The sequence below is a fragment of the Drosophila mauritiana genome, chromosome 2L (genome assembly GCF_004382145.1).
Source record: "Drosophila mauritiana strain mau12 chromosome 2L, ASM438214v1, whole genome shotgun sequence".
NCBI lineage: Eukaryota > Metazoa > Arthropoda > Insecta > Diptera > Drosophilidae > Drosophila > Drosophila mauritiana.
The window spans coordinates 8,746,272-8,771,761 of NC_046667.1; the positions used below are offsets into that span (position 1 = coordinate 8,746,272).

Here is a 25,490-nt window from a genome sequence, read left to right on the forward strand (position 1 = left end):
TGACTCACTTAAAACTGAATGTAAATCGATAATATACTCGATTGAGCCACTGGCATTGACATGTGAACTTGACCAGCACGGCATGTGAGTTTTTTTAGGGGGAGTGAAGTCTTATAAGCAGATATATTCCAGTTAGTCTCAGTAAGTATAAGATTTTAAAGGGCACTGGGTGTACCATCGACTTGGCCCAATATTCGATATTAGAAAATCCCTTTAATGGCGAAAACTTGCCTGAAATCGTTATCTTATCATATATTTGTCTAACTGGAAGGCTATGAGCCATAACAAACTGATAACGGTCGCTTGGAAAGCTTTCCAGAGAGTAGACGTGTTTCAAGTTCACTGAAAAAGTAAATGGGATTTAATAATTTTATATTTGCGCTTCCAGGGTTATATTCATAATGTTTCGGAACTAAATGTTTCCATATATTTATTTATTTTATATTCTTTATTTATACCCTCAACAAGAAGCGATTTTCAGCTACGTACATACATTGAAAAATATGGAAATATTCAAATCAATAAGCTAATAATAGTATTTGACAAAATTTGTATTTAAATATTGCTTCGAATTTCTCGCAGTGTCAGAGCGAGTGGGAGTGAGAAGGCGGCAAGGCCGGACGGCCCCTTTCGGAGCGTGGGAGAGAGACGGCTGGTTGGCAGTTGACTTGGCCGATTGCCTTAACCGTTTTGCCACTCAGTTCAAGTGAGACTAGCAAAAGTTAAAGTACGTGCACTGCCGGGTCGGGCGGTCGTCAAATTAAAGCGAGCGATACTCTATACTATAAGATACTATACTATACTTAGTATACTATATATCGAAATCGGCCTGCTATTAACACTTTCACAAATTGCAGCTGACATCCAAGCGAGAAACTGCGAAATGGCTAATAGAGAACTGCAGCTGAATTCGGGCATGAGGTGCGCCAAGTACATGCTCATCATCGTGAGCTTCATGTTTGCGGTGAGTAGATGATCCTTGTTACTGAATCCCGGATCGTAGTCCTCCATTAATGCCACCCATGAATCACGGTTCCGCCATCTTGGATTATTTTCCATTTTCTGCGATTGCCTTTTTTTATCACACAGAGCACATAGTCTTATCATCCCGTCCAGCTAAATGAGTGTGGGTGTAGCACTCAGTATTTTTTGTTTTGCGCCTACGTAAGTCGCTGATAGGAAAACACAAATGAGAGCGAACTGGGAAATCGCAGGGAAAGAGAAACAGGTCAAGAACCATTTTCTCTTACCAACTGTTTTTTGTTTGCTTTCTAAGAACGAATACCAACTAGATCAAAACTAATTCAGATTCTATGGTAGCAATTCGTGACAACCACATATATTAGGTATAAAGAAAATCTTAAATTTAAAAATTACGCTAGCGCAAATATCGGTTAAAAATATTTTTATTTCATATTTCACCATTCCTTACGATAACTCACTTTAACAATTACTCATGCTGATAAGATAGCCAGACCAAAATACTTTTTATAGTGTGGGTGCAACAATGTACATGTGTATTTCCGGGACAGGTGATAAATGTTTTCTCAACTTGGTTGTTGATCTACAATAAATATTAACATATATGCTTTAAAACAAGCCAATAAATACATTAGTGTGTAAAATGAGTTGAGGCAAGCATGCTTTAAAAACCTAACAATACCAATCCATTATAACAAACTTTTATTATTAGGAAGTTAACATGATTTATTATTCGCCTATATATATTGCACAATATAAGTACGGTAAAGTGTTACTAGAATTACTAGAACTAGAAACTAAACTAGTTCGCCATTTTTGATCATTCAGAATGAACATAATAATAGATAAATGCACTTACTGAAAATCAACTGCGTTCCATGTGCTCACAAAGTCACACTGAATATTTCACAAATTGGATTTGACATGCAATTCCCAACGATTTCTTACCCCGTTTCCAATTTTCCGCCCCCAGCTGACCGCCATCCTCCTGATTATGGTGGGAACTACGATCCAGACCATCTTCGGCGACTTCAGCCTCTTTATCGATGGACACTTCTCGTCGCCACCGGCACTCCTCATTGCCATCGGATTCATTCTGATCGCAGTGGCCACCCTGGGGGCCTATGGAGCCGTCAAGGAGAGTGTGATGGTCATTAATCTGGTAAGAGAAATAACTGAAAATGTGTTTTAAATTAAAACTGAGATTTAAATGGGTGCTGTGCTAATATGATGACACCTATTTCCAGTACGGAGTGTGCCTGTTCCTGGTGTTCATCCTCGAGGTTTCTGCTGCCATCGCCGCCTTTGTGATGCAATCGCAGGTGAGGGGCATGCTGATCCGAACCATGAACCAGGCCCTGGCTGAGTACGAACACGATCCCTACGTGGAATCTGGAGTGGACTTCATGCAATCTATGGTATGTGCAAAACCCCTAAATATGGGAAATAAAAAGAAATGCATCTTAATATAATTTCACGCATTTCTTGACTACAGCTTGAGTGCTGCGGAGTTAATGAGCCGGAGGACTGGAAGGACTACCTATCCGCCAATGCGAACTCCACTCTGGGAGTCGATGACGTGGTGGTGCCCAACTCATGCTGCGGCAATCAACCCAAAAGTCTGAACGACTCCACCCAGATGACCTGTATGGAGACCTACGACTACGGCTGCTTCCGCAAGATGAACTTCATTGTGTCGCAGAGCGCCATGCTGATTGCCACCGGAGCCACCACTGTAGCCTTTGTCCAGCTCCTCGGCGTGCTCTGCGCCTTCATGCTGGCCAAGACGCTGCGCCGCAACAAGTCCATCCGCGAGGCACGCCGCTGGCAGCTGCAGCAGAGCCTCGGCGTCCTCATCTCCGGCGGAAAGATGGCTCCGCCCCAGAATTCCGCTGTCACCGGCTATCAGCAGTTGGACAACGGAGAGCAGGGCTCCCACGAACCCTACACCTACACGCCCCAGAGCCCCAGCGTTAACTAGGCGGCGACATCGATCGAAGCCATATTTATACCGTATAGCATTCCCAAAGGGATCCCCTTGTAAATGTAACTCTTTAATTTGTTAACTAAACATATAGTAAAACGAAATAAACGCGGTAGTCCTATACTACCTGCTAAAAGGTATGGTGAATGTATTTTATAAAGGACACTATATTATACCGTTGCAGAAGCTATATTGATTTCAGTCAGAAGTAAAGAAGACAATATAAAATATATTTTTAATATGTAAAACAAGGCGATTCAATATAGCCAAGATTTACCATAGAAATAGTCACAGTAACCTAGGACTGTTTGGCCAAATCCCTTGCGCACTTCTTGAGCAATCGCAGTTGTTCCACGACGCTGCTACTTGCGGTTCCACCAATCGCATTGTATTGCTGGACATTGTTGGAGTAGTCCGCCACTGCAACGATATCCGATCCAAATAGAGGACTGAATGTCTGGAGATCTCCCAGTGGCAAATCAGTGATCTCCACTCCGCGCTTTTCGGCCTCCGAGACCACGCGACCGATGATGTGGTGCGCCTGGCGGAAAGGAACCCCCTTCTTCACCAGATAGTAGGCCTGTAAGTAGGGAATGTAATGTATTTGATTCAAATATAGACTTTGGGCGTACTTACCCAGTCAGTGGCCAGCATGTCTGTGCTAAGTGCCGCCTCCATTGATTCCTGCTTGACCTGAATCGTCTGCAGGACACCATCGGTAACCTCGAGCACTTGGGACAGCTTGTCGAAGGACTGGAAGCAGAATTGCTTGTCGTACTGCAAGTCCTTGTTGTAGGTGGAAGGAGTGCCCTTAATGGTCATCATTATGCCCGTCAGATTGGCGGTGATCACTCCGGCCATGCCGCGAATCAGCTCCAAGCTGTCCGGATTCCTTTTCTGAGGCATCAAGCTGCTGCCACTGGAAAAGCCATCGGCCAGTTGGATGAAGTCGAACTCCTTGGTGCTGTAGATGATCAAATCCTCCGCCAATCGGGACAGATGCAGGCTCACCATAGAGCAGCAGTAGATGAAGTCAACTAGAAGGTTGATATGGACCAAATTCTAATTAAAGTATCCTTAATCTTTAACAAAACCTTTTAATCTCTTAAAGAATAAAGTAAAAAATTCCATTGAAATGCAATTTAATTATTTAAACAAAATTTAAAATAAAGCAATATTCTGTTATGTAGGAAAATAACCAAAAACCAAGAGGTGTAATCAACTTTTCTTTTTTTGTTTAATCTGGGCAATTAAACCAGCCCCACTTATCAGTGTCTCCCCTGAATAATCAAAAGTGGAGCGGTACGCTGATAAGAAATCAATCGAACCAAAATCCATTATCAACGACTTTGAAATGACTTAAGTGGGCGTTTCTCACACCAGACTCACCTACAAAATCTCGATCTCCCACGGCGTGCATGCTGTTGGCTGTGACGCCCGAGAATCCCAGCCTCTCAGCCAGCCACAAACGATCGATGCCAAGGGGATTTCCCGCCAGAGCGCCACTTCCAAGGGGCAGGACATTCGCCCGATCCCTGAGCTCCACCAGGCGCTGGCCATCTTCCCTTAAGGCAAACGCGTGCGAGAGCAGCCAGTGGGAGAACTGAACGGCCTGGGCCCGCTGCAGATGCGTGTATCCTGGCATGAGGACGCCCAGGTGGAGTTCCGCCTGCCTGGTGGCAGTTTCGATGATGCGACTCAGCCGGCCCAAGGTCTCACGAATGGCCTTGCGAAGCCATAGCTTCATGTCCGTGACCACCTGGTCATTTCTGCTTCTGCCCGTGTGAAGCCGCTGGCCCAGTTCGCCGGTAATCTCCACCAGCAATCGCTCGTTCACCGTGTGCACATCCTCGTCACCGGGTAGAATCTTCACAGTTCCCTCGATCCAATCGAATCGCAACAGCTCCAGATTCTTTACCAACTTATCCGCCTCGGCTGCGTTGATGAGACCAGCACGATGGAGTGCCTCTGCATACGCCTTGCTGGCGTCCAAATCATCCGCATAGAGGCGCGAATCGTAGGGCAGGCTGTTATTAAGCGAATGGAGAGCCTCATGCGGCCCCTCGGTGAACCTACCACCCCACATCTTATAGCAGCTCTCGGGGATCTGGGTCATGATGGATCCGATTGGCGCAACAGTTGTTTGATTACTGGGGCTGCTCGCAGATACTTCATTGTGTCGTACAGCCATGTTATCTTTAAAACAAAAGTTGCTCATTTTTAAATGATTGGGGCACGCCAAAAGCGAGATTCTCTCAGTGGGAACAGTAGTTTCAGTTACAAATACGTTAAGTAAAAAGTGTAAATGTAAGTAAAGTTAAAAAATAACCATGTATTTACAGATTGCTTAAAAATGGATAAATATGAAATATTTACTATTTGTCAACTAATACAAAGCTATAAAATCTAGGTCAATACGGAGTTTAAATTTTTCGAAAAATTTCAAAGCAATATGACCACTGTTCCCTGTTCTCTCGTACAGAATGTACTATAATTCTTCTGCTCGCTGTTATATGATTTTTTATTTTTAATTGACTTGGGCTAAAAAAGAGCAAACAGGCCCTCAACGTCGGAGACATATAGCCGCTTATCAACCAAGATTAAGATCGCTGGAGTGTGTGTAGCCTCTGACGCTTGTTGCCGCATAAACCACGGATAGTTCGGTTGTGATGATGACGGCGACGATGACACCAGCTTTTACGAGGATAGATCCTCTAGGAAAAGCTTATTTAGTTCACAGCACAGTCGATGCAGGGGCAGACCCATGACGCAGTAAAAGTCCCCATCGATCCGGTGGATGAGCGCGCCTCCAGGTCCTTGGACGCCATAAGCACCAGCTTTATCTCTGCAATTTTGAAGTCAAAACTAATGCTCATTATATCTTCCATATTAGCTGCTTACAGGGGATCTCCAGAGTCCACATAGCTCTGAATTTGTTCTGGCCGCAGATCGCCAAAGTATACGTCCGCTGTGTCCGTAAATTTTCGAATACCGTTGGCATGTTTCAGCACAACGCCGCTAAAAACGCGATTGGAGGTTCCAGAGAGACTACAAGAAAATTAAAAATAGAATTATAGCAAGAACTTATTCCTTCAACTATTGTATAACAATTCCTCAATAGTTCCGTCAGTATTTATATATCCAAGGAATCATTCATGCTAATAGTTCTGACGCAGGATAGAATAATGTAAATGGAAAGGCCATTACTTGGTTAGCATGCGTATAGCATCCGCAGGATCTTTGGGTTTTCCATAGATCTCCTTTCCCAAGGTGACCATCGTATCGGCGGCTATGACAATTAGGTTTTTGGAGTCCCCCGTGGAGCTCAATCTCGAGTACACCTCCTCGGCTTTTCCCAGAGCAGTGGCTTCGACATAATCCGAGAACTCCTTGAAGTCCTCCAAGTTTAAGTTCTCCTCAAAAGTCGAAGGACACAATTCGGCATTGAGTCCCTTAAAAATGTAATCGGTTATGTCTTGGATGGATTTCGATTTCTGATGTAACCTACCAACATCTTGACCAGCTCCTGTCTCCGTGGAGAGCCGCTGGCTAAGACTATGCGATAATTCCCTAATAAGTGCTTAATTGGCGCCAACATTATTACTTATTTTATTTACAAACAAAACATGTGTTATAGAGATGGGAGGCGATACGATAACTAACGATAAGGCGATATACGATAACATATACCAACTAGCTGAGACATGCACCGATATTATTATCTTGACGGCGCAAATGAATCGATAGCACTAAGTTGCAGTTCAAATTTAAAATTTGGCCAGTTACATCGCTTGCGTTAAAATTCATTCAGACATCAAAAATACATTGTAATTCATTTTCATTTTATTCAATACACGTAGAATATTAAGATCTATAATACGCAATAATCTCAATCACAAAAGAGATTAAATATACAACTACATATGTATAGGATTTACTTAGGCGACTCATAAACACGTAATGGCCAACTCAGTGACGGAAAACCAGAATTCAATAGTAAATGCGACCTATTAGTGATGACTTTATAATTGTACAACCTAGACTTAATTACAAACTACAGTAACATAACTAAATTATACCTAGTTTTGGTATTTGTACAAAAGGAAAGAGCTCCGCAGTGGGGCCCAAACGAAACCTTTCGGGATGTGAAGAAATGGACCGAGGACATCAAGTTGGTTTATGGAAGTGGTAATGGCATTGCTAGGATAGCTTGTAGCGATTCATCGTGTTGGATTACACAATTATCTATTGATATATACAAAAGCTATATGTACAGTAGGAGTCTACCCGTGTGTCTCTATTATTGCGTCTTTGTCTCGGCGGATCTCTTGGAGACCCCATCACTTGTGCTTTCCGTCACCTGCTCCTTGATCTCCGGCATCAGTTCGCCCACGGACAGCTTATTGGGCAATGCTTCGGGTGTGTTTATGATCCCGTACGGTCGCAGATGGTAGATCAGATAGTCCAGCACATACATTTGGTTGGGGGAGACGTAGTGGAACGATATGGCGTTGTCCGAGCAGCAGTCAAGACCCTGAAATAGTAAGTATTAGTTTTAGCAGGTGTATTGTTTGTATTGATTCTGGTCATACCTCATCCGTTTTGTAGAAGATGTACTGCCAGTACCAGAACTTCTTGTCCGTGTGCGATGGAATCAGATGGTGCTCGGGCACAAATGGAAAGAAGCGACCCCGACCGTTTGAGTCTCGCGAGTCCCCAGCGAGCACCTTTACATTCTGCAGGCATTTGCCAATCTCCACGTCCTCAGCGCCCGAGTTATCCGACTTGCACAGCTTCGGATTGGGCAGGGCTTCGACCACAAAGCGACGCACAGCCTCCCGGCTGAGAACGTAGCCGGCACCGCCGGACATGTAGCCTTGCTTCACGTACGGCTTGAACTTGCAGCCGAAGTAGACTGGAGTTTCCGGACTGTACGGATACAGCATGTATCGCATGTTCTCCACTATCGTGTAGGTGTCATCGTCGGCCTTCAGGAACCAGTCGGCGTCGTTGATGTGATGCTCGTAGATGTACTTGTAGGCCTCCTTCGTCTTGCCCCACAGGTTGTTGCGACCCTCGCCCACGGGCAGAGCCACTGCGTCCAGCTCGTCGTCCTTGGCGGAGCTCATGAAGATCAGCTTGTTGCACCGCTTGCCCCAGGTGCGCTTCACGTGGCGCGCCTTCTTCTGATGGTTGCTCGGATTGGTCATGATCCAGCAGAGCACCCGCACCTCGCTGTACAGTCGCTCCGCAATGGTCGAGTTCTCGTGCACGTGCTCGTGTCCACCCACATCCTGGTCCGGCCCGGACATCTCCATCATGTCGTGGCTGTGATGGGCATCGTTCACGTCGCCGTGCCGATGGCCATCGTATGGCATGAATTCACTTCGCTCCGGCGTGGAGTAGACGAACAGCTCCGCCAGGCAGAAGCCCACGATCAGGCCCACAATCAGGGACACAAATGATCGCTTGTTTGAGCGTCCTGCGGAAAATGTAGACTGAATTAATATGGATGTTTATTCACAATCATTTCATTAGCTTTTCTTGCACTTTTACTCACCTTCATTGAGTATGGACCTTCCTAGCAAACTGTTGGCAGTCATTTGGCTTTAGTTTTGAGTTTACTGGCCTGTGGGTGGAAGGAACTTTCAGGATCCGTTTGTGAGGACTGGCAGCTTCTTTGGTTGCGTTTCTTCGGCTGGGGAATTCCGGTGCGGCTTCTCCTTACATTTTCTGCAATAGAGCCAGTGAATTAGCCACGTGTATGTATTTTTAGAACGAATCGTTGCGTTTTTCGGAACGCATCTGCACTCGGTCATTTGTGTCAACTATCTGAGCATGGAGCTGGCTGTTTCGGCTCGGATTGGCTCGCCTCCGCCCGGTTAACTCGAACTGTGTTAATCTCATGCAAAACGTGACAATTGCCGCCGCTCGGAGTTGCATTCTGCAACTGCAGCAACGTTGCTGATAAATATTTATTTCAGAAAACATTTTAATTTTTCTATATTTGCTCGTTTTAAGTTTTGCACGTGTCTGCGCGTTTTTTCCTTCCGAGATTACTGCACTACGTTGCCTTTTCGCCGTAAGTAAACATTGCAAAAGAAAAATTCAAAAAAAAAAATCAAGAGTCTGCGCCAAGAATATTTTGCTATTTTCGAGTTTGTGTCATAAAACTAGCGGACAACATTGAGAATCTCACGGGATTTTGGACACCAAGTATTTTGCCTATTCTGTGGCAAAGTGCAAATAGAAACGCAATTAAACTTTTGACACCGTAATAACTTTTTCGACATGGGTTCCTTTTAGTTTCGCAGTTTTGTTTAGTTAACGATGAGCTAAACGGGTACTAAACCAATATGATTGAATGGTGTTCGTTGGTGTCGTTGAACTAGGCACACAACTAGTGATAATTACTTAATTAATGTTAATTAATTAACTATATTTCAACCAGAAGTCACTGATTTAAGAGAACTATGTTTTTAATGGCTGTGTAAGTGCATAAAAGAATGACTTCATTTAGTGGCCAAAAATAAACTTTATATTCGAATAATTACTTGCAGTCGTCACATTTGTTAGAACAATTAAATCTTCGATTCGAGCACGAAAATCTCTTTGTTTTATCACGTCGCAGTCATTGTTTAGTGAGTCTTTTGTTTAGCACTTACTTAATAACTTTGTTTGCATGGATAAAACAATTAAATTGGTAGCAAGACCAGCAGGCGAATGCAAACCAGCTGCGCCAACCAAAGTAAATCAATCTTGACTGCAGTTTTTCTGCAACCGAACGAGTCGCCACTTGGTTAATGAGTGCGGCTAGAACTCCGAAATGCAGATGGTTTTTAAGCAATTTACGCTTTTGTTTCTCTTCTCGTTTCTCGCTGTAGTTTCCACTTATCTGTGAAATAAAAGTAAAGCAAGCAAAGGGCCTTGCTAATGCATGTAGATATGCATGGGCATTTTGGTAATTGATTTTCGGTGAATGACATGGGCGTGGACATTATCATGGCCGGCTCTTATCATTTTCCACACAGCCGCAACTTATCAGCAAAGTATTATTAGTTGTTATCACCAACTTCCATTGCAGATTACATCGGTGATGTGCTAATAGTATTTTCTTGGTCAATTTCCGTTGGCCACGATATAATTTCGGACCTATAGTCTATTTGCGACACACAGATATTGATTTCGGGGAATTGCCCATATCAATGCTATAGCATACTTCAAGTGCCCATTCCTGGCAATAACATACCTATCTTAAAATAGTATCTATAGACACTGTATATTACAATACTTTTTAAAAGTTTAAACAAAACATATGGGGCGTATTGAACGTAGTTGTATAGAATTCATTCCATTTCTGGGCTATTGTTATTCACTTTTTGCCTTTATTACTAGGGATCACTGTATGTATGAATAGTTAGGCGTAGCTTTTGTTTGATCAGTTGGTGGCTTTTTAAAGTCGATACTTCAATTTGACTTTATATCTCATTTGGAACTCTGTCATCAAAGTGTAAAGTGTGTTAAAAATGATATGGTCTAGTCCTAAACTTCCATGTTTAACCAGCAAGGGTCTGCTCTGATTTAATATATTTAACAAGCAAGTTTTTATAAACAATTTGTATTTTTTAGTGCCGCACAGCCAAGTGATTCTGACCATTTTCCTGTGTTTAGCCGTAGTTTACGGCCTGGCTAAGCTCGTCGCCATTCCGCTGCGCATCGATGACTTCGACAGCTTCAGACCAATTCGCACCGAGGATGTGCAGTCACCAGGTCAAGGATTTGGAAAATCCGAGATAGACCCCTGAGCCCAGCCAATCATCAATTGCCAACTGGGAATGCAATGCCAGGTTGTGTGGGTGGCACATCAGAGACCAACCAGTGTGTTTGCCCGACTTGCTTGGCGCTTTGCAATGGCAATTGCAATGGAAATTGCAATTGTAATTGCAAATTAATTAAATTTAAGCATGAACAACATGTCAGACCGCCAGCGCCGCTCCAATCTAATGTACGATAGCAATTAAACGCAATTTAACCGCGTTTTTGCTTATCATTGTAGTCTACCGAGCAGATTCGATTCGCTTTTGGGATGCCCGATTTGCGTGGAGTGAATAACAAACAAAAGTTTGCCGAATCGTTGCAAATATTGTATTTACAAATGTTCTAATATTAGATCCATTGCCGATCCAAAACTATTCCCATGCACTGCAGCGGCCAATTGAAAAATTACTTGTCGAGCAAAAAAGAAAATTATATAATCACATGTTGTTCGGTAGCACGAATATGAACGTGTATATAATTCATCCTGTCTGGCAATTCTATTTCAGTGATCTATTTGATATCCATGGTGATTAGCTTTATTCGTGCAATTACGTATTTCAGTTGTTATCTTTGAAAATTCGGGGTTTGTGGCGTACTCAGATAAAGCCAAAGATAATAAAACATTATAACACCAGTTTGTCTCGTCAAAAAGGTAGTACTTTGCACAGATAATAAAAGAAATATATTTTGTGGCATTGTAAAGCTCGAAAAAGTCTCTAAATGTGTGGGTAGAACCCTTGACATAAAACGTTTACCTCATCATAACTCACATAGATAAGCATAACTATATTTATGGGCTTTTCAAAACCAGCTTAATATTGTAGTTAAGTTTTTGTAAAAGTCAACTTATGTAGTAGTAGTAAAACATTTAAATATTAATAATAAGAATCAAGTTCTTAACTAATTCATCGAGAGCGCGTAATGGAGCACCTGTTAATAGAAATTAAGCTAAACTAAATTTATTATTATGTCATTCAGTTAATAGAGTGCCTTTTTTTTTGCTGCCCTATACTCAGACTAGCGTGACAGTCCATTCATCGTAATTCAAAAAAAAATATAAAAACAGAATGGGCCAGAAAGACAAACTAAAACCAGAAACCAAACCAATTGTACAATTGTTTTGTTTGGACGCTTTTCATCTGCGGTCAATAAAATCAGCCACGCTCTGCGAGCCCGCAAATATTTCAATTCAGTTATTGTATTTTATTTTTGGAGACCGTGTAAGCAAAAGTACTAAAAGTACTAAATGTTGTGGCTCTATGGTTCTAGTTTTATTTCAGTAACTTCCCTTTCAGATAAAAAATACAGTAAGGACTGGCACAATAATGTCGGCAGCTGTTTATCAAAGTGGAACTGGACTGCGGAATTGTTATCAGGCACAAAAAGGAACATGACATTCGTTTTTAAAACTCAGTTTCTTTGTTTATCGAGTTGTAGTACAATACAGCACATAAAAATGGAAATATTAATATGATTCATATAACGAACGAACGAGCGAGTTAAATACCCCTATAAAAAAACTGATTATGCCATTGGTTCAACTTTAATAAATTCCATTCCTTAACTTTTTTGTGCTTTATGGAGAGCTTATCTATAAGAGTTCGCAAGTAACTATTATTTTCTGTCCCAATTAACAATATCTATTACTCTGTTGTTCAAACGACATCGACAAAAGCAATGTATAAGCAGAAAAGTCGGAATGTGAGTTCTTAATTAAATATTGATTAAAAGGCTTTGCTGATAGATAATTGATTGCTGATTAATGAATAGGTATAGCTCTATTCACCTAAATCTTATTCTTTGAACAATATTCTATAGTATAGCCCGCGGGGCATGGCACAGCTGGTTTAAGGTTATTGGGTTAGTCTATTCAAATTCAGATTTTTGGCTTTACGAATTAACACACATTTAAGATCAAATACATCCAATACAAGCATGATGCATTAACCAACTATTTGACTTGACATTGAATATTTTAAAAAACAACATAATAATAGATTAAGTAAGGAGCTCTGTAAGGATCTTTATTAGATAAAATGTTTTATAGTCATTCATAATTATGAAAACTATGAGTTGATGATAGGTGAATTTCATGTACTAGATAGTTATCTTCTTGAAAAAGAAAACAACTTAAGAGTAGCATATTCAGTCCCATATGTTGTTATGATAGTTCATTATTTTAATGACAGATGGCAATGGCTACTGTTTTTCCACTTGACGCAGGAAGAACAACCATATGTATCTTTATAGTGCAAATTCCAGCTTCCACTATCAGTTGAATTTGAATGGCAATCACTAGGTGCAATCTGCATACGAATTATCCCGCAACAATAACAAGAGGAGGCTAATCAGAGAGCAGAGACGAGAAATTCAAACACAAATGCACGCACAATGACATGTGCTACTCTCTCTCTCTGTCGAGATAAAAATGAGAGGGAGAGAAAGTGACGCCCACTGGAACCACAAATAAATTAAAGTAAATGCGTTTCGGCTGCAGTTAATTCACCCCCCGGATGCAAAAGGGCATGGAGCGGGAGGTCTGAGTGCATGGCAGGGCATAACGGAAATGACAACTGAAGAGAGCCGGAGAGCGAGAGAACGAACTGCAGCTGTTTGGGGAATGTCATTGCATTAATAGTGACAACAACAACCACCAGGATAAGACACCACGAATTTGGAAGCCACTTCTCGCCTCTTTATCAACATATTCCTTTGTGTTTAGCGAGTTTTTAAAAATACTCAAGACCAACGACCCTCAGACAGATAACATATTAGAGTTGATTATGTCGCCTTAAATGACTCAAACACACTTGGAACAGAACATTAAATTCAATAAACTTCAACTTTTTGCATTAATATTATAATTTAAAGGCAAAGGATCAGAGTTAACTAATATATTAGGAAAGAGCTTAGCTGTTTTTTTATTGTTCTCAATTATTTTCTTCATTAGCCTTATTTTAACATCCTGCAGCAAGGGGCTATGGCAGTGTGATTCGCCGGACTGGAAGAAGGGCCGTCAGCGGCGATTCTTCCTTCCACTTCCTTCTAGTCAATTTCAGTTTCCAGTTGGAAACCAATATATGTGCATATGTATATTCTCGTGCGTTACTTGCCGTAACAGTGGCTTAAACTTGTTCGTTCTTATTGTTTTGGTTTTATTCACACTCTTCACCTTCGTTTGCTCTTCCTTGTCACGTTCTTCTTGCACTCTATGTACATACACCATATGCGCAATTGTATATTATATTTATTGCGCTTTCTGTTTTGGCACAAAACGCAATTTTTGCTGACCGATTAGGTTTTCCGTTCAGGTAAATTCCGCACGCGTTTCATTTCAGTTGATTTTTAAATCACCGTTTTCCGCGTCGCCCATTTACTTACGAATTGATTTTTCCTCACGCGTTTCTCCATCGCAGGACGCTCCCAAAAAGCTTTTAATTTCGCGTTGAGTACGTTTTATTCACAACTGCTTTCACGTTTTTCACATTCGCTTAATTGCTGTGTTAGTCGAGCCACTCGAAATATTTAATTAAACTTATTTTCCGCGCCCTTTCCTTGATTTTCGACAAGCGCATAAGTGAAGCAAGCGAACGCGCCGGACAAACAAAAACAACTGCCGCGAATTCTTAAACTGAGCACGAGCGAGAACGAGAAGAGAGTACACTGAAAAGAAAATGTTCAAAGTTATAAATTAAAATAAGTATTATTACCATCGAAGTTGAAGCTATAATTGCTGTGCAAAATAAATTAAATAATTCAAATTTAATTACACCAAGTATTATTAAATATATTATTTATAATATCAGTTCCCAATAAGTATTTTGAACTATTTAGTATTTAACCAGAATAAATTTCAACAAATAAATTTAATTACCGCAGTATACTAATTATTTGTTTTTACCTGTGCAATCAACAGAATTTGGTGAGAGCCAAAGCTCACTCTCTATCTCTCTCGCTGTTCTTTTTATATGAGTGTGTTGGAAAGGGGGTGTAAACCGGTACCGGCTTTCTATAAAGAGCGAGAGTGATGATTTGGAAATTATAAGAAAACTTATATTAAACTAAAAGATTCTAGGTAGATAGTTTGTATTTATAAATGGTTTGTTTTTCGATTTATCAATGGCCTGTCTCTCTCATCACTCGCTACTAGTCACTATATATTTGGCAAAACAGCTGTTGGAAACTATCTTAAGGGTTTGTTTTTGGGGTTGGTTTTAAGATTTGTGTGAGTCCACTCTTTCGAATATTACTTTCTCAAAGAAATATCTAAAAAAAATGCAGTCTAGAAAGGAAAAAAATATAAAATTAACGAAAATTTTTTAAAATTTTGTTTTTTTAAAGTCATTAAAATTGTGATAGGGATAGTTAGGTATGCTTTTGAGCAGTACAAATATTTTAGATGTGCCACATTTTTTGGCCAAAAGGTGGTATGAGAAAATTAAACTAACATTAAATTTGAATGCAAAAAATTTTTTGTATTGTACGTTAAAAATTTGAGATAGTACTTTCTACGTGAGTAATAATTGATCTTTCCAAAAACATATTAATTGTTCCGATTCGTGACTGTAATTAAACAAGTTATCTATACGCGCTAACTCGTTAAGAACCGTCTTTGTTTGATTCGTTATCTACATTAACAACCGGCTTCTGTGATGCTAAAGACTTCTAATACTTCATATTCGAAACCTGAACATAGACTACTTGAAAATTTATTAAGGTAACTGCATGTCAGCTGAAAATGGTGAATATACATTAAGTATTTTTAAACCCAGAAATTTAAATTAATGCAATTGGTGACGCATGCATTCAATAAATATTTATTGATGTGAGGCTGGTTAATGAGTTCATATAACTTTTTGCAATCGATCGCTTCAGATAAGATAGTATTTCTTGTTAGCATTATCTTACAATTCTGATAAGGGCAAAATTCTGTCTTCTAATTAGTGAGAAACGAATGAGCGTTCAACCCCGCAGTTTTTTAAACGCTACAGTCGAGTTCCGTGACTATCAGATACCCGTTAGAAAAAAAAACCCGCAAAGAAAAATAGAGCGGACCTGGCAGATAAAAATTAAATAATCAAAAAAAGTGTCTGCGTGATGTTTTGAAATAAAAATGCGGTGTGTCAAGATCAGTTACACCTCTTTCAGCGAGTCGAGAATACCCTTTCAATCTACGAGTAACGGGTATAAAAATAACAGACTAACTTAGTTTTTTTACTGTAATCTTACATATTATCTACACAACTAAAAGTATATACGATGTAGATCAACTTTAGATTCGTAGCAATCAGCTTTCTTTCGCTGACGTTCCCAACTATCTGCTAAATTTGAATGACTTTTCTTTTTTTCCCCCTTTTTTTTAAAAATAAGTCTTTTCACTGAATACTGTTTTAACTATTTTATTGTTTTCTTTTATAACTTACTCTAATGAAACTATTTTAATCGGATAATCCAAGGCACTTTTCTTACACTACTCAATTGAGTGTATAAACTAAAAGACTAGACAGTGAATTATTTCATTTTTAATGACAATGTTATTTTCCTTTCAATTCTTCCAGGCATGTGTACATAAATTGTATGTAAATATTTGCATTACTCCCGTGGCCAAATTAGGAAAAGAGTCACACAAATTATCGGCATATTAGCTTTGACTGGTGTGTAAATTAATCTAAAATAACTAAAATCAACAAAATTGTTTTCTGTCCTAAAACTGAAGCCACTGAAAAATATTTTGTGGCAACGTTAAAGTGTCGACATTGAGGATAAAATGAAAAATTACCACGCTTGATTACAATCAATTTTATTTTTATTTAAAAACTAATGGAAATTATCTTAAAATTCAAATTACTTATACAAATTCAACAAAAGCATTAAAACTAATCCGCTTCAAATGAGTACATAAGAATTGTCTTTAAAATGTGATCAACCTAACGATAAGGTAAACAAAAAGATCAAAGTCGTTTATAAAATGAGAATAATTGAATTAATAGATAAGTACTACAATTCCATCTTAAAATTACTTGGTATCTAAATTTATTTGTACACGATATACAATTTACATATTTTATCTTACTATTTTCGCATTTATCATATGTAGACTTAAAAATGCTTGCTTCTTAGGCTACATTCACCTTAAAACCTACGAATATTGATAACGATTTGTTCAGACTGTTCATTCCGTGTGTATAACCGATATGGAATATTCTATGGCTACTTTAAAAGCTCTCGTTTTGGGGCCGGCCATAACGTTAACACACTCACAAGCGAGTATATCACCCGGTAGTTACCTCACCATAAATATCACAATAGTATATTAATAATATTGGATCAAGAGGACTACAGGAAGGAGCAGCAAAGGATCAGCACCAGCACCGTAATGGGAAAGATGGCGTATATCTCGCTGCGCGGATGACAGGTGGAGATCAGGTTGGTTATATCGTCCTCCTCGTGCTCGATACCATCCCGTGTGGGAACCTCCACCACCACGATCTCGTCCGAAAGGAAACTGATGTTGAATGTGCAATTTGTGGTATTCAGACAGCTTTGCGATTCGCTCATATTTGAGTACTGATACGTCGGCTTGTAAATATCGAATATGGCGTGGATCTCGTTTTGAACATGATCGTTATCGCTGTAGAATATGTAATAGTAGTACCCATCCTCGATGACGTTGTGCACCACCATGGAACTCTTGTTGGGCGAAGTGTCCATTATGTGGGGATTTGAGCATTCATTTTTTGGCCTGAAGAACTCCTGCAGCAGGATCATTCCATTGAAGCACTGAAATAGTCCTGTCTCAAAGCTGGACACCGAATTCGACTCGTCGGTTTCCGTAAAATTTATGGCATTTCCTCCGTGGATCGTCTTTCGATCGTAGACATTCTCCCTCTTTGACCTTTTATAAAGCGTATCGTAAAGATCCTGTCTCTTCTGATTCCTATGTGCTCCCCTATTGTGTCTTTTGAGACGTTCCCGATGAGGCGGACTTTCCGCACTATGATGGGTCTTACTCGAATTCTGATCTGGAAAATCTTCATTTCGTATGTGATTGCGACTAGTTTCTTCGATTGTGATATTCGAACTGTGCTCCCGATGATGGGCAGTACTATTATGGTGATGTGCAGGAGAATTAGAGCTGTGATCGTGGTGATTCAATATGTGTTCCGTATGGTGGGATCCTTGCAAATCTGTTATAGCATGCATATCATGTTCGCCATGATGAATTGTGCCCTTTTTCAGTTTTTTCCTGATTAACTTAGGCTGTATAGAATGGTTTTGCTTCACAGGTATGTCCACCTGCGGCTGCGAAACATCCTCAGTCAAATCCTCTCCGCCGTGGTTCTCGTGCTCCATTAGCACGTCCTGGTTGCCCTTCTCTTCCGTGATCTCCACATTGTCTTCGAAGAACACCTGCACCTGCTCGTGGCCTTTGGCATAATTGGCGCCCAACTTATTCTTATTGTGATCGGTCAGACCGCAAAGATTAAGCTCCCGGTGGCCATGGATGATCAGGATGCGGGATCCATCGTAGCGGGAGCAGAATTTCACTCGCACCTTGGCACCCTTCAGCAAGAAGAAGCCCCAGTACTCCAGCGTATCATCCGGCAGTGTCATAGACTTCTTTAGCCTAATGTGCTTGCGATTCGTCGCAATTTCCGGCTTATTACGTAGTTGGAAAGCGTTGAAATTGGAGTTCATGCGCAGTGTGTGTTTCGAGCAGAAGATCGACGAGATTCCTGCCCGAATCTCAATGATATCGGACTCCGCCATGGGATAGATGACGTCGGCAAACACCGTCTTTCGCAAGTGCAGCGGCATAATGATAAGGATGGCCGGCAGTATCACAATCATCAGGCAGAAAACCAGCACCCTTTTCACGCCGTGCATTTTGCGGGTTTCTGCAAATACAAATGGAAAACAGATAAAGATTACTATCTGGAGATATAGAAAAAGGTTATTTTTTTATATTATGTCGGGGCACCTTCAAAGTGATATTCCGTTAACGGCTGCATCCTGACGGCTTAAAATTGTTCCCCTGACTGTGAAATAGTTTTCCTGCGACTACGTCTGATTGCCAGCCAGGTTTGTTGTACACTGTCTGATTGCGCGATTATCAAATTAGTCTGAGCGAGTGGAAGCGGCATGTTTTCACGCCTCCCCCTCCTTGCGATCTTATAAGTTCAACGGAGTATTTGTGAGAGGCGAGATTGTATCAACAATCCAACACGACTGTTGATATTGGCCGAGTGTATAACTAAGCTATTCACAAGATTCAATTGGCAGACTCAGATCGATGGCCAGCCAAGTGACAGCCGATGTTTGATCGATGTTTAGCGACCAGCGACTCTGGATCATTCCCTTCAATTACTGGGCTTTGCGGAAAAAGATTTGCTTATCGCGGTTAACAAGCAAAAATTTAGACCAGGAGCGGTCTCATTTTCTAGGGCGGTAGGTTCATAGGAGATTTATTTTGAAGTTAAAATATAAATGTTAAAAACTATCTGTTAAATTGGCATTCTTTTTGTAGATCTGATTAGGAATACAAATAATTTATATAGCTCATTTTTAAATAAAACACTGTTTACCACAGTTATTAATATTTCATCGTCTGTTAACTTAGTTTTGACAAGTACCGTATGTAGTTTTAATTGCTCTGCAATCTCACATGATTGCGCATAGTTTTTTGTAGCTTATCAGGGCCTTACCTAATTACCGCCCGTCTAATGATGCCAACAGTGATAAGCCCTGTTTTTCCCATATAAAATGATCTTAATATTAGTCAGGTCTTATCGACGTCAGCGCGTTGTGATCGGGAATAAATAAATTCATGTATGTGACATAAATATAGAATTTATGGCATACACGAGTTGTGCTTCTTTGTCACGTTTTTGTCGAGTGCTTTTTGAACCCGACTGAAATGTGCTTCGAGATAAAAACAGTATCATAAACAGCTTATCAACGATTCGCTGTTATTCACAGACTTTGGGAGAAGAATAAAGAACAAATAAACTACAACACCTTAATTAGCAAATCTAAGAAAATCATATATTACACAACATTAAATACTACATTAAGATAGCACAAAGAAATATCGAAACAATTCGAAATAATGTTATTTTCTAGTAACCAAACAGTTGCCAAAAAGTATTTAAAACTTTTTTTTTACGTTCACTGATAACAGCTCAATAAATAAATTACGAGTGATTGTATATACTTTTGGTGCCCTACTTTCAGAAACTTTTCTTATCAGCAATACAATTAACAGCCTTGTTATTAACAGATGTTACAAGACATATACTAGGTAAATTTCTCTTATTCATTCTATTTCTGCATACAATTGCCGGTTTTCATTTTCCTTTGTCAGGTTTTCCCGGGTCTTTCCCATGACCACACATACATATGTATGTCGTGAATTATTTATATTTTATTTTGCTTTATATATTGTTTTGCTGAGGTTTCAAGATAATTTAACTTAACAATGTACATTTTTTAACCGAGTGTTATAACTTGCTTCTTTTGTAGTTTTATTTTTAACCAAGGTTTCTATTGAAAGTGCGTTTCTTAGCACAAGCATTTGTCTTCAGTGTAGCGCGAAAATCCTTGAAATAAGCGTAGCCGGTTTTTTTCCGGTTTTGAAAAAGATTTGTAGCCGCCACGGAAATATGCATTTGAAATGCAAAACACCTGTGGAAATGTTATTCTTGTTTGTTTATTTTGGATTGGCACTTACATTCCGTATCTTCCCTATAGTTGTTCTATATCTTTGGGATGACAATTGCGTTTTGATTTGTGAATTTCACATGTAGCTGTCGATTTCAGTTTCTATTAGTTTGTTTGCATTGCTATTTGCGGTTTAACAAAGTCGCTCAGGTGAGCATATATCCAAAATTAGAAGAATGCATACGTTTAAATATTTTATAAATCCGAGAACCTCAGCACACGTGCCGCTTCCCATGATTATTATCAGAAGCAACTGACTGCTCAAGCGGCTAGATGTTTTATTTTGACACACATTTTAATCAACAAATTTCTCTATCTCGCTCAACCGCTTATCGCGACACTCTCTCTCTATTTTTCACTCTTTCATTAACACTTTGTTTCCGCATATCTTTGTTTGTTTTCGAAACACGTCCGAGGAATGTTTATAAATAAAGGGTCACTTTAATTGTCTAATCCACCCAACTCAGACTTTTTTACCCCGTTTTCCAAATGCTTAAATATTTATCCAGCATTATTATCACGAAATTTTCACCAGACTGGACAGCGGAACAACAAAACGCTTCAGTTCACTACAAAGCAATCCAACAAATGAGACGGGAAACTGCTACAGTGGAAATTTTACCCCAAACAACTGTATACGCTCTCTGTGCTCTTTGTTTTAAGCGTGCACTGTAAGAAATTCCACCTCGTATACAAAAAATAAATTCCTAAGCTTATTAAAAATTTTAAGTTTAGAATGATTTTCTTAATTTGGTTTTCATTTCAATTAAATATCGGTTTTATTTTTAATATTTTAAGAAGGAATATTAGGACAAAAAGTCAGAGTGAAATATAATTAAGATTTGTTTGAGTAGTGGTTGGTTGCTCTCTCTTAAGAGAACGAGAAAAATACTTCTCGGGAAACTCATGTGAAGTGAAGTTGGCTGCGGTGAAAAGGAGGGTTGGAAACTCGGCTAACTTGAAGGCGGGAATTTACGATTGTGACGAACATAAAGCTTGAATTGAGAAAAATAAATTAAGAAGGATTTATGATTTATTTTATTTATTAATTTAATTTATTTGGTTAGCATTTACAAAAATGTAACTTGTGTAACATATATTTAATTTAAGTTTGAAGAAAACGTACAGTAATTAATATATGTAGTTTAAAATAAAAAAGGGGAGAAATAAAAACTTAAGAGGAATAATATTTGGTGGCTTCAACGTATTTAATAAATACATTTTTTGAGCTTAAAATTATTTAAAGCTTAAGTTTCTTTTTTTGGATTTTCTAATATGTAAGTTAACCAAACATATGATAGCTCCAAGATTTCCTTAGCCTATAAAAGGACAACTTGCATCTAATTTCCCCCAATACTTACTATTCAAATCCGGCATTGAGTAGTAGAAATCCGTGTGATAATAATGCAACTGGCCAGGACTCACTGAGGTAGTCCTGTTGAACATCTTTTTGTTGGCCATGCTGGATATTAAATTAAATTTCTTCAAAGGACTGAAAATGAAGACAGAGCTGAACCGACGGCTGCGAATTATCGCAGCGAACTAATGAAATGAATATAATCCAAATCGGGACAGAGCCAACTGTTTGGGATAACGATGACGCTTAGTCCAAACAGACGTCGCACAGTGGTCCATTAAAGCAAAAAACATTGCGAAAATTGAATTCAATAAAAGGTATCTAAAAAAAAAAGAAACAATTTTATATATACCTTAAAGTTAAAGTCCTAATTAACTGCATTATAATTTATATAAATATAAAATGAAACACATTCAACCAAAACTTTAAATTACGCCACTGTGCCTCGGGGGTGCCTGTCCTCATCTGAACTGATACTGATAGTCGCCGACGGCCCATTATCATAATGAATTAGTAAACAATGTTAATAAGTAGACAAAACACAGCCTTCCAAATGATAAGCGGCTAATCATGAGGCAGAAGTTCTGGCTCTGAACCTAGGCACAAATATCAATTTATCTGACGATTCGACATATTGATTGGATATTTAATATGTGACCCAGCACAACTTCCACAGTCCCAAGAACTAGATAAGTGCTTTCATTTCCGCTTTACAAACTAATGGCATAGCTAAAAGCATTGTAAAAAGATATAAAATTTATTTTCCGGTGTCCGACAACGAAGTTTTTCAGTGTTGTGTGACACCTGTCATTTTTCACCTACAAGCAAACAAAGATAAAATTATTTCTTGACGCATCCCGCTTAGTATGAGCGACTTGAGAGTTCTAGATATCAAATAAATTAGGGATTTACGGCACTGTTAATCTTATCTTTATCTTACTGTCAATTATTTTATTGTAAGGGTGGAAAGTTTTGCATTAAAAATGCAGGCTTAATTCAATATGGGTGTGTGATTATTTGCTCCCAGGTGTTACATTGGTTGTAGATTTAAGAAATTATTGTAATTTTATAGGTCAATATATGTAAGTCCAAAAAGACACATATTGTGGATATTGAAATGAGTTTGACATCTTAACATAAGATGTAACAATTAAGTTTTCAAAAAAGTGAAGCCAAGGCAATGAAATTGTCCCATTCCAGGATCATTTGTCGTTTGAACTCAGTATCTTATGGGTATGATTGTGTAAGCGTGCACTATCTGAGATTGCTTTTAGCAAGGTTTACCTGAGAAGGTAAAAGTGAGATAACCCTGGTTCTAACAACGTTGATATATGGATAGCACCTAGAGCTTTAAGCTTATATTGTTCAAATCACTTGGATTGTAACCCAAAAGTATATAACCCAATCTTGTTAGAGAACTGAATTTATTATTAGTTACACCGAGATAACTTCAATGTTCAATGTTTCAATGTCTTGATCGTTTTCTCGCATGTCTGGTAATTCATATAAACTATCATCTATTTTATTTTTATTCGGTATTAATTTTTTGAGCTCTGAAGTACTGGGATTTTCCACTAGCTTACTTTCCTTCTGTCCATTCACATTTATCTTAGCGGTTACTGAAATCTCCTCTAGTATTTGGCTCTTGCATATACAAAACTTTCTGCCTCGCAATCTCCGCATGCAACTCGAGTCATTTTGATAGTTATTCAATCGGTTTATGGACTCCACATTTATATATTCCAGTTCTTGACGCTTGTTATCGTAGCGGGTAGTTGTGGAAAATTCTGCGTTATTTGGGTTGGCAGTGAAATATACTCTATAGGTGCTGCCACTTGATAATTTTCTGTCCTTTCGTTGCAACACTATTTTGACTGATTTCAGTGTAAGATTATGGCACAGCTCCTGCAAGTTGTGATGGTTAAGGAATTCATTTATGCTGCGCACGATTTGCTTTCCCACCGACAATTGCTTCATCTGATTGGAGCTAAGCAGCTTGTAGCTATCACACGGACATTGGGATTCTCCTATGCCAGCATCTGAACAGGTTCGATTTTCGGGAACTGGAGCAAAAAGGGTTTGACAAGTGGGGCAATCCACCAGCTTGTCCACCGCTCGTGGCCAACGTTCTCCCAGTTCCAATAGGTGTTGCAGTGTAAGATGAAGATCGTATGGAGAAGTCAAACGTTTACTATTGATCCTCAATGCTTGAACAATTTCTGGACGGAATGCTCTAAACCAAGGAGGCAGCCAAATATACAAAATTGGTAAATCTTCCTTAGAAAAGTTATTCAGCACAGGATAGCTGAATAGGATCACAATTGACTGGGTAAGAATACCCATTTTCTTGAATTTCTTAACTCTATCCAACAGTTCAGTTTGTATTTTGGCATTATCATAAGATTTATGGGTTATTCCGTTTCCAAAGAAAACTCCAAAGAATGGACGGGAGGCGTTTGCATGTCGTTTTAAAAATTCCTCACAGTAGTCGTATATATCTTTGCTATTAAATCGCCTACCAATGCAACTTTGACGATTCTTATGATGAGCATAATAGTCAATAGTACCTTCAAAAATCCCATACTTTTCCGAATCAAACATTGTCAAATCGGACATTACCTCGCCGTAGGCTGTGATAAAACCCTTCTTCTTGAAATGCTTCCATATCAGCGGAACAGTTTTGAGGCAACCAATTCCACTCGAGTCGCATTTGAGATTCATCAAAGTGTGAGGACTGTAGCCAGTCAGCACAGCCATTAAATTGGACTGGGTGTTCTCACCAATTCTTGTGTATCCGTCCATCTTGAACCAGTCCTGCATTTTTAGATGATTAAACATAAGAGGAAAGTTGCGGTGAAAGTTAATCTGGGAAATGCCTTCGATTCCAATCATTATAACACTCGGTATGCGGTGCCAAGAAATAAGTGGTGCATATGTCTTAGGAGTTTGCACGAGGGCAAAAGTATCTGATTGTAGATCCTCTGCCAGTTCATTTCGGCAGGATGCACGCATGCCCTCCACAGTACGGGGAACAATATAGCCATCCCAAAATGTAACATCCTCACCAAGGCTGTATAAAAATAGATATTAAATCTTAAACCTACGATCTGTTAAATAGCATACATACACAACAGGTTCATCGACAATATAGCTGCGATTTACCCTTTTAATCTCACGATAACTGCAATTGTATCCAACCAGGTTGGCAGATTTCTTTTCCATCGATCTTAGTTTTAGCTGGGCCACATGATCATTTACATACAATAAATATTGATGGGTTTTCTCGTCGAAACGAAGGTTTATCAAATTTTCATCTTTGGAACAAATCTTGTCTTGTTTTTTGGTGTTCCGTTTTTCATTTTTTAATGGTTTATTTATGTATGGTATATGGCACTCTGATGTCTTGATATAGTGCTCATGCTCGACTTGAGTAGATTGCGAGTTTCGAAGAACTGGCCGTCTTTTCGTACTCATAGACAAATGGCTTATTAGAAATAAGGGTATAATGAAAAGCAGCGTCTTATAGGGTTCCATCCTAACTCCAAACTGAACTAAATATTTCACACATAATCTGCATGCCAGTTCGTTTTAACGTGTTGATTTAAATGGTATAAAAAAATCAAAACTCGC

The 25,490-nt window shown here is 39.3% G+C and overlaps 6 protein-coding genes across 10 annotated transcripts; 1 reads left to right on the plus strand and 5 right to left on the minus strand.

The window, feature by feature from the left end:
* Positions 1–662: 662 nt before the first annotated feature.
* Positions 663–3,105, plus strand: LOC117145902 (tetraspanin-6). Its single transcript, XM_033311756.1, has 5 exons — positions 663–727; positions 858–964; positions 1,955–2,143; positions 2,229–2,399; positions 2,477–3,105. The coding sequence occupies exons 2-5, from the start codon at positions 884–886 to the stop codon at positions 2,960–2,962; spliced, it is 927 nt and encodes a 308-aa protein (XP_033167647.1). The 5' UTR covers positions 663–727; positions 858–883; the 3' UTR covers positions 2,963–3,105.
* Positions 3,106–3,138: 33 nt separating this feature from the next.
* LOC117145889 (argininosuccinate lyase) lies at positions 3,139–5,276 on the minus strand. Of its 2 annotated transcripts, XM_033311745.1 has the most exons (4): positions 4,355–5,276; positions 3,602–4,002; positions 3,243–3,545; positions 3,139–3,152 (listed from the first exon to the last, which is right to left on the minus strand). In XM_033311745.1, the coding sequence occupies exons 1-3, from the start codon at positions 5,181–5,183 to the stop codon at positions 3,264–3,266; spliced, it is 1,512 nt and encodes a 503-aa protein (XP_033167636.1). In that variant the 5' UTR covers positions 5,184–5,276; the 3' UTR covers positions 3,139–3,152; positions 3,243–3,263. The 2 variants fall into 2 exon arrangements, with proteins under 2 accessions (XP_033167636.1, XP_033167626.1); XM_033311735.1 differs by lacking the exon at positions 3,139–3,152 and having other exon boundaries at positions 3,175–3,545.
* Position 5,277: 1 nt separating this feature from the next.
* LOC117145910 (dTTP/UTP pyrophosphatase) lies at positions 5,278–6,607 on the minus strand. Its single transcript, XM_033311768.1, has 4 exons — positions 6,474–6,607; positions 6,173–6,417; positions 5,867–6,013; positions 5,278–5,810 (listed from the first exon to the last, which is right to left on the minus strand). The coding sequence occupies exons 1-4, from the start codon at positions 6,561–6,563 to the stop codon at positions 5,663–5,665; spliced, it is 630 nt and encodes a 209-aa protein (XP_033167659.1). The 5' UTR covers positions 6,564–6,607; the 3' UTR covers positions 5,278–5,662.
* A 179-nt stretch (positions 6,608–6,786) lies between these two features.
* Positions 6,787–14,386, minus strand: LOC117145847 (glycoprotein-N-acetylgalactosamine 3-beta-galactosyltransferase 1). Of its 2 annotated transcripts, none has more exons than XM_033311665.1 (4): positions 14,165–14,386; positions 8,526–8,698; positions 7,558–8,447; positions 6,787–7,499 (listed from the first exon to the last, which is right to left on the minus strand). In XM_033311665.1, the coding sequence occupies exons 2-4, from the start codon at positions 8,566–8,568 to the stop codon at positions 7,266–7,268; spliced, it is 1,167 nt and encodes a 388-aa protein (XP_033167556.1). In that variant the 5' UTR covers positions 8,569–8,698; positions 14,165–14,386; the 3' UTR covers positions 6,787–7,265. The 2 variants fall into 2 exon arrangements, with proteins under 2 accessions (XP_033167556.1, XP_033167563.1); XM_033311672.1 differs by lacking the exon at positions 14,165–14,386 and adding an exon at positions 13,956–14,100.
* Positions 14,387–16,636: 2,250 nt separating this feature from the next.
* Positions 16,637–22,032, minus strand: LOC117148980. 3 transcript variants are annotated; one of them, XM_033316700.1, is made up of 2 exons: positions 21,865–22,032; positions 16,637–18,681 (listed from the first exon to the last, which is right to left on the minus strand). In XM_033316700.1, the coding sequence occupies exons 1-2, from the start codon at positions 21,962–21,964 to the stop codon at positions 17,120–17,122; spliced, it is 1,662 nt and encodes a 553-aa protein (XP_033172591.1). In that variant the 5' UTR covers positions 21,965–22,032; the 3' UTR covers positions 16,637–17,119. The 3 variants fall into 3 exon arrangements, with proteins under 3 accessions (XP_033172591.1, XP_033172592.1, XP_033172593.1); XM_033316701.1 differs by lacking the exon at positions 21,865–22,032 and adding an exon at positions 18,765–19,799 and having other exon boundaries at positions 16,638–18,681; XM_033316702.1 differs by lacking the exon at positions 21,865–22,032 and adding an exon at positions 20,514–21,094 and having other exon boundaries at positions 16,639–18,681.
* A 1,246-nt stretch (positions 22,033–23,278) lies between these two features.
* LOC117142930 lies at positions 23,279–25,394 on the minus strand. Its single transcript, XM_033307234.1, has 2 exons — positions 24,988–25,394; positions 23,279–24,930 (listed from the first exon to the last, which is right to left on the minus strand). Exons 1-2 carry the CDS (start codon positions 25,392–25,394, stop codon positions 23,295–23,297), a joined length of 2,043 nt encoding a protein of 680 aa, XP_033163125.1. The 3' UTR covers positions 23,279–23,294.
* Positions 25,395–25,490: the final 96 nt, after the last annotated feature.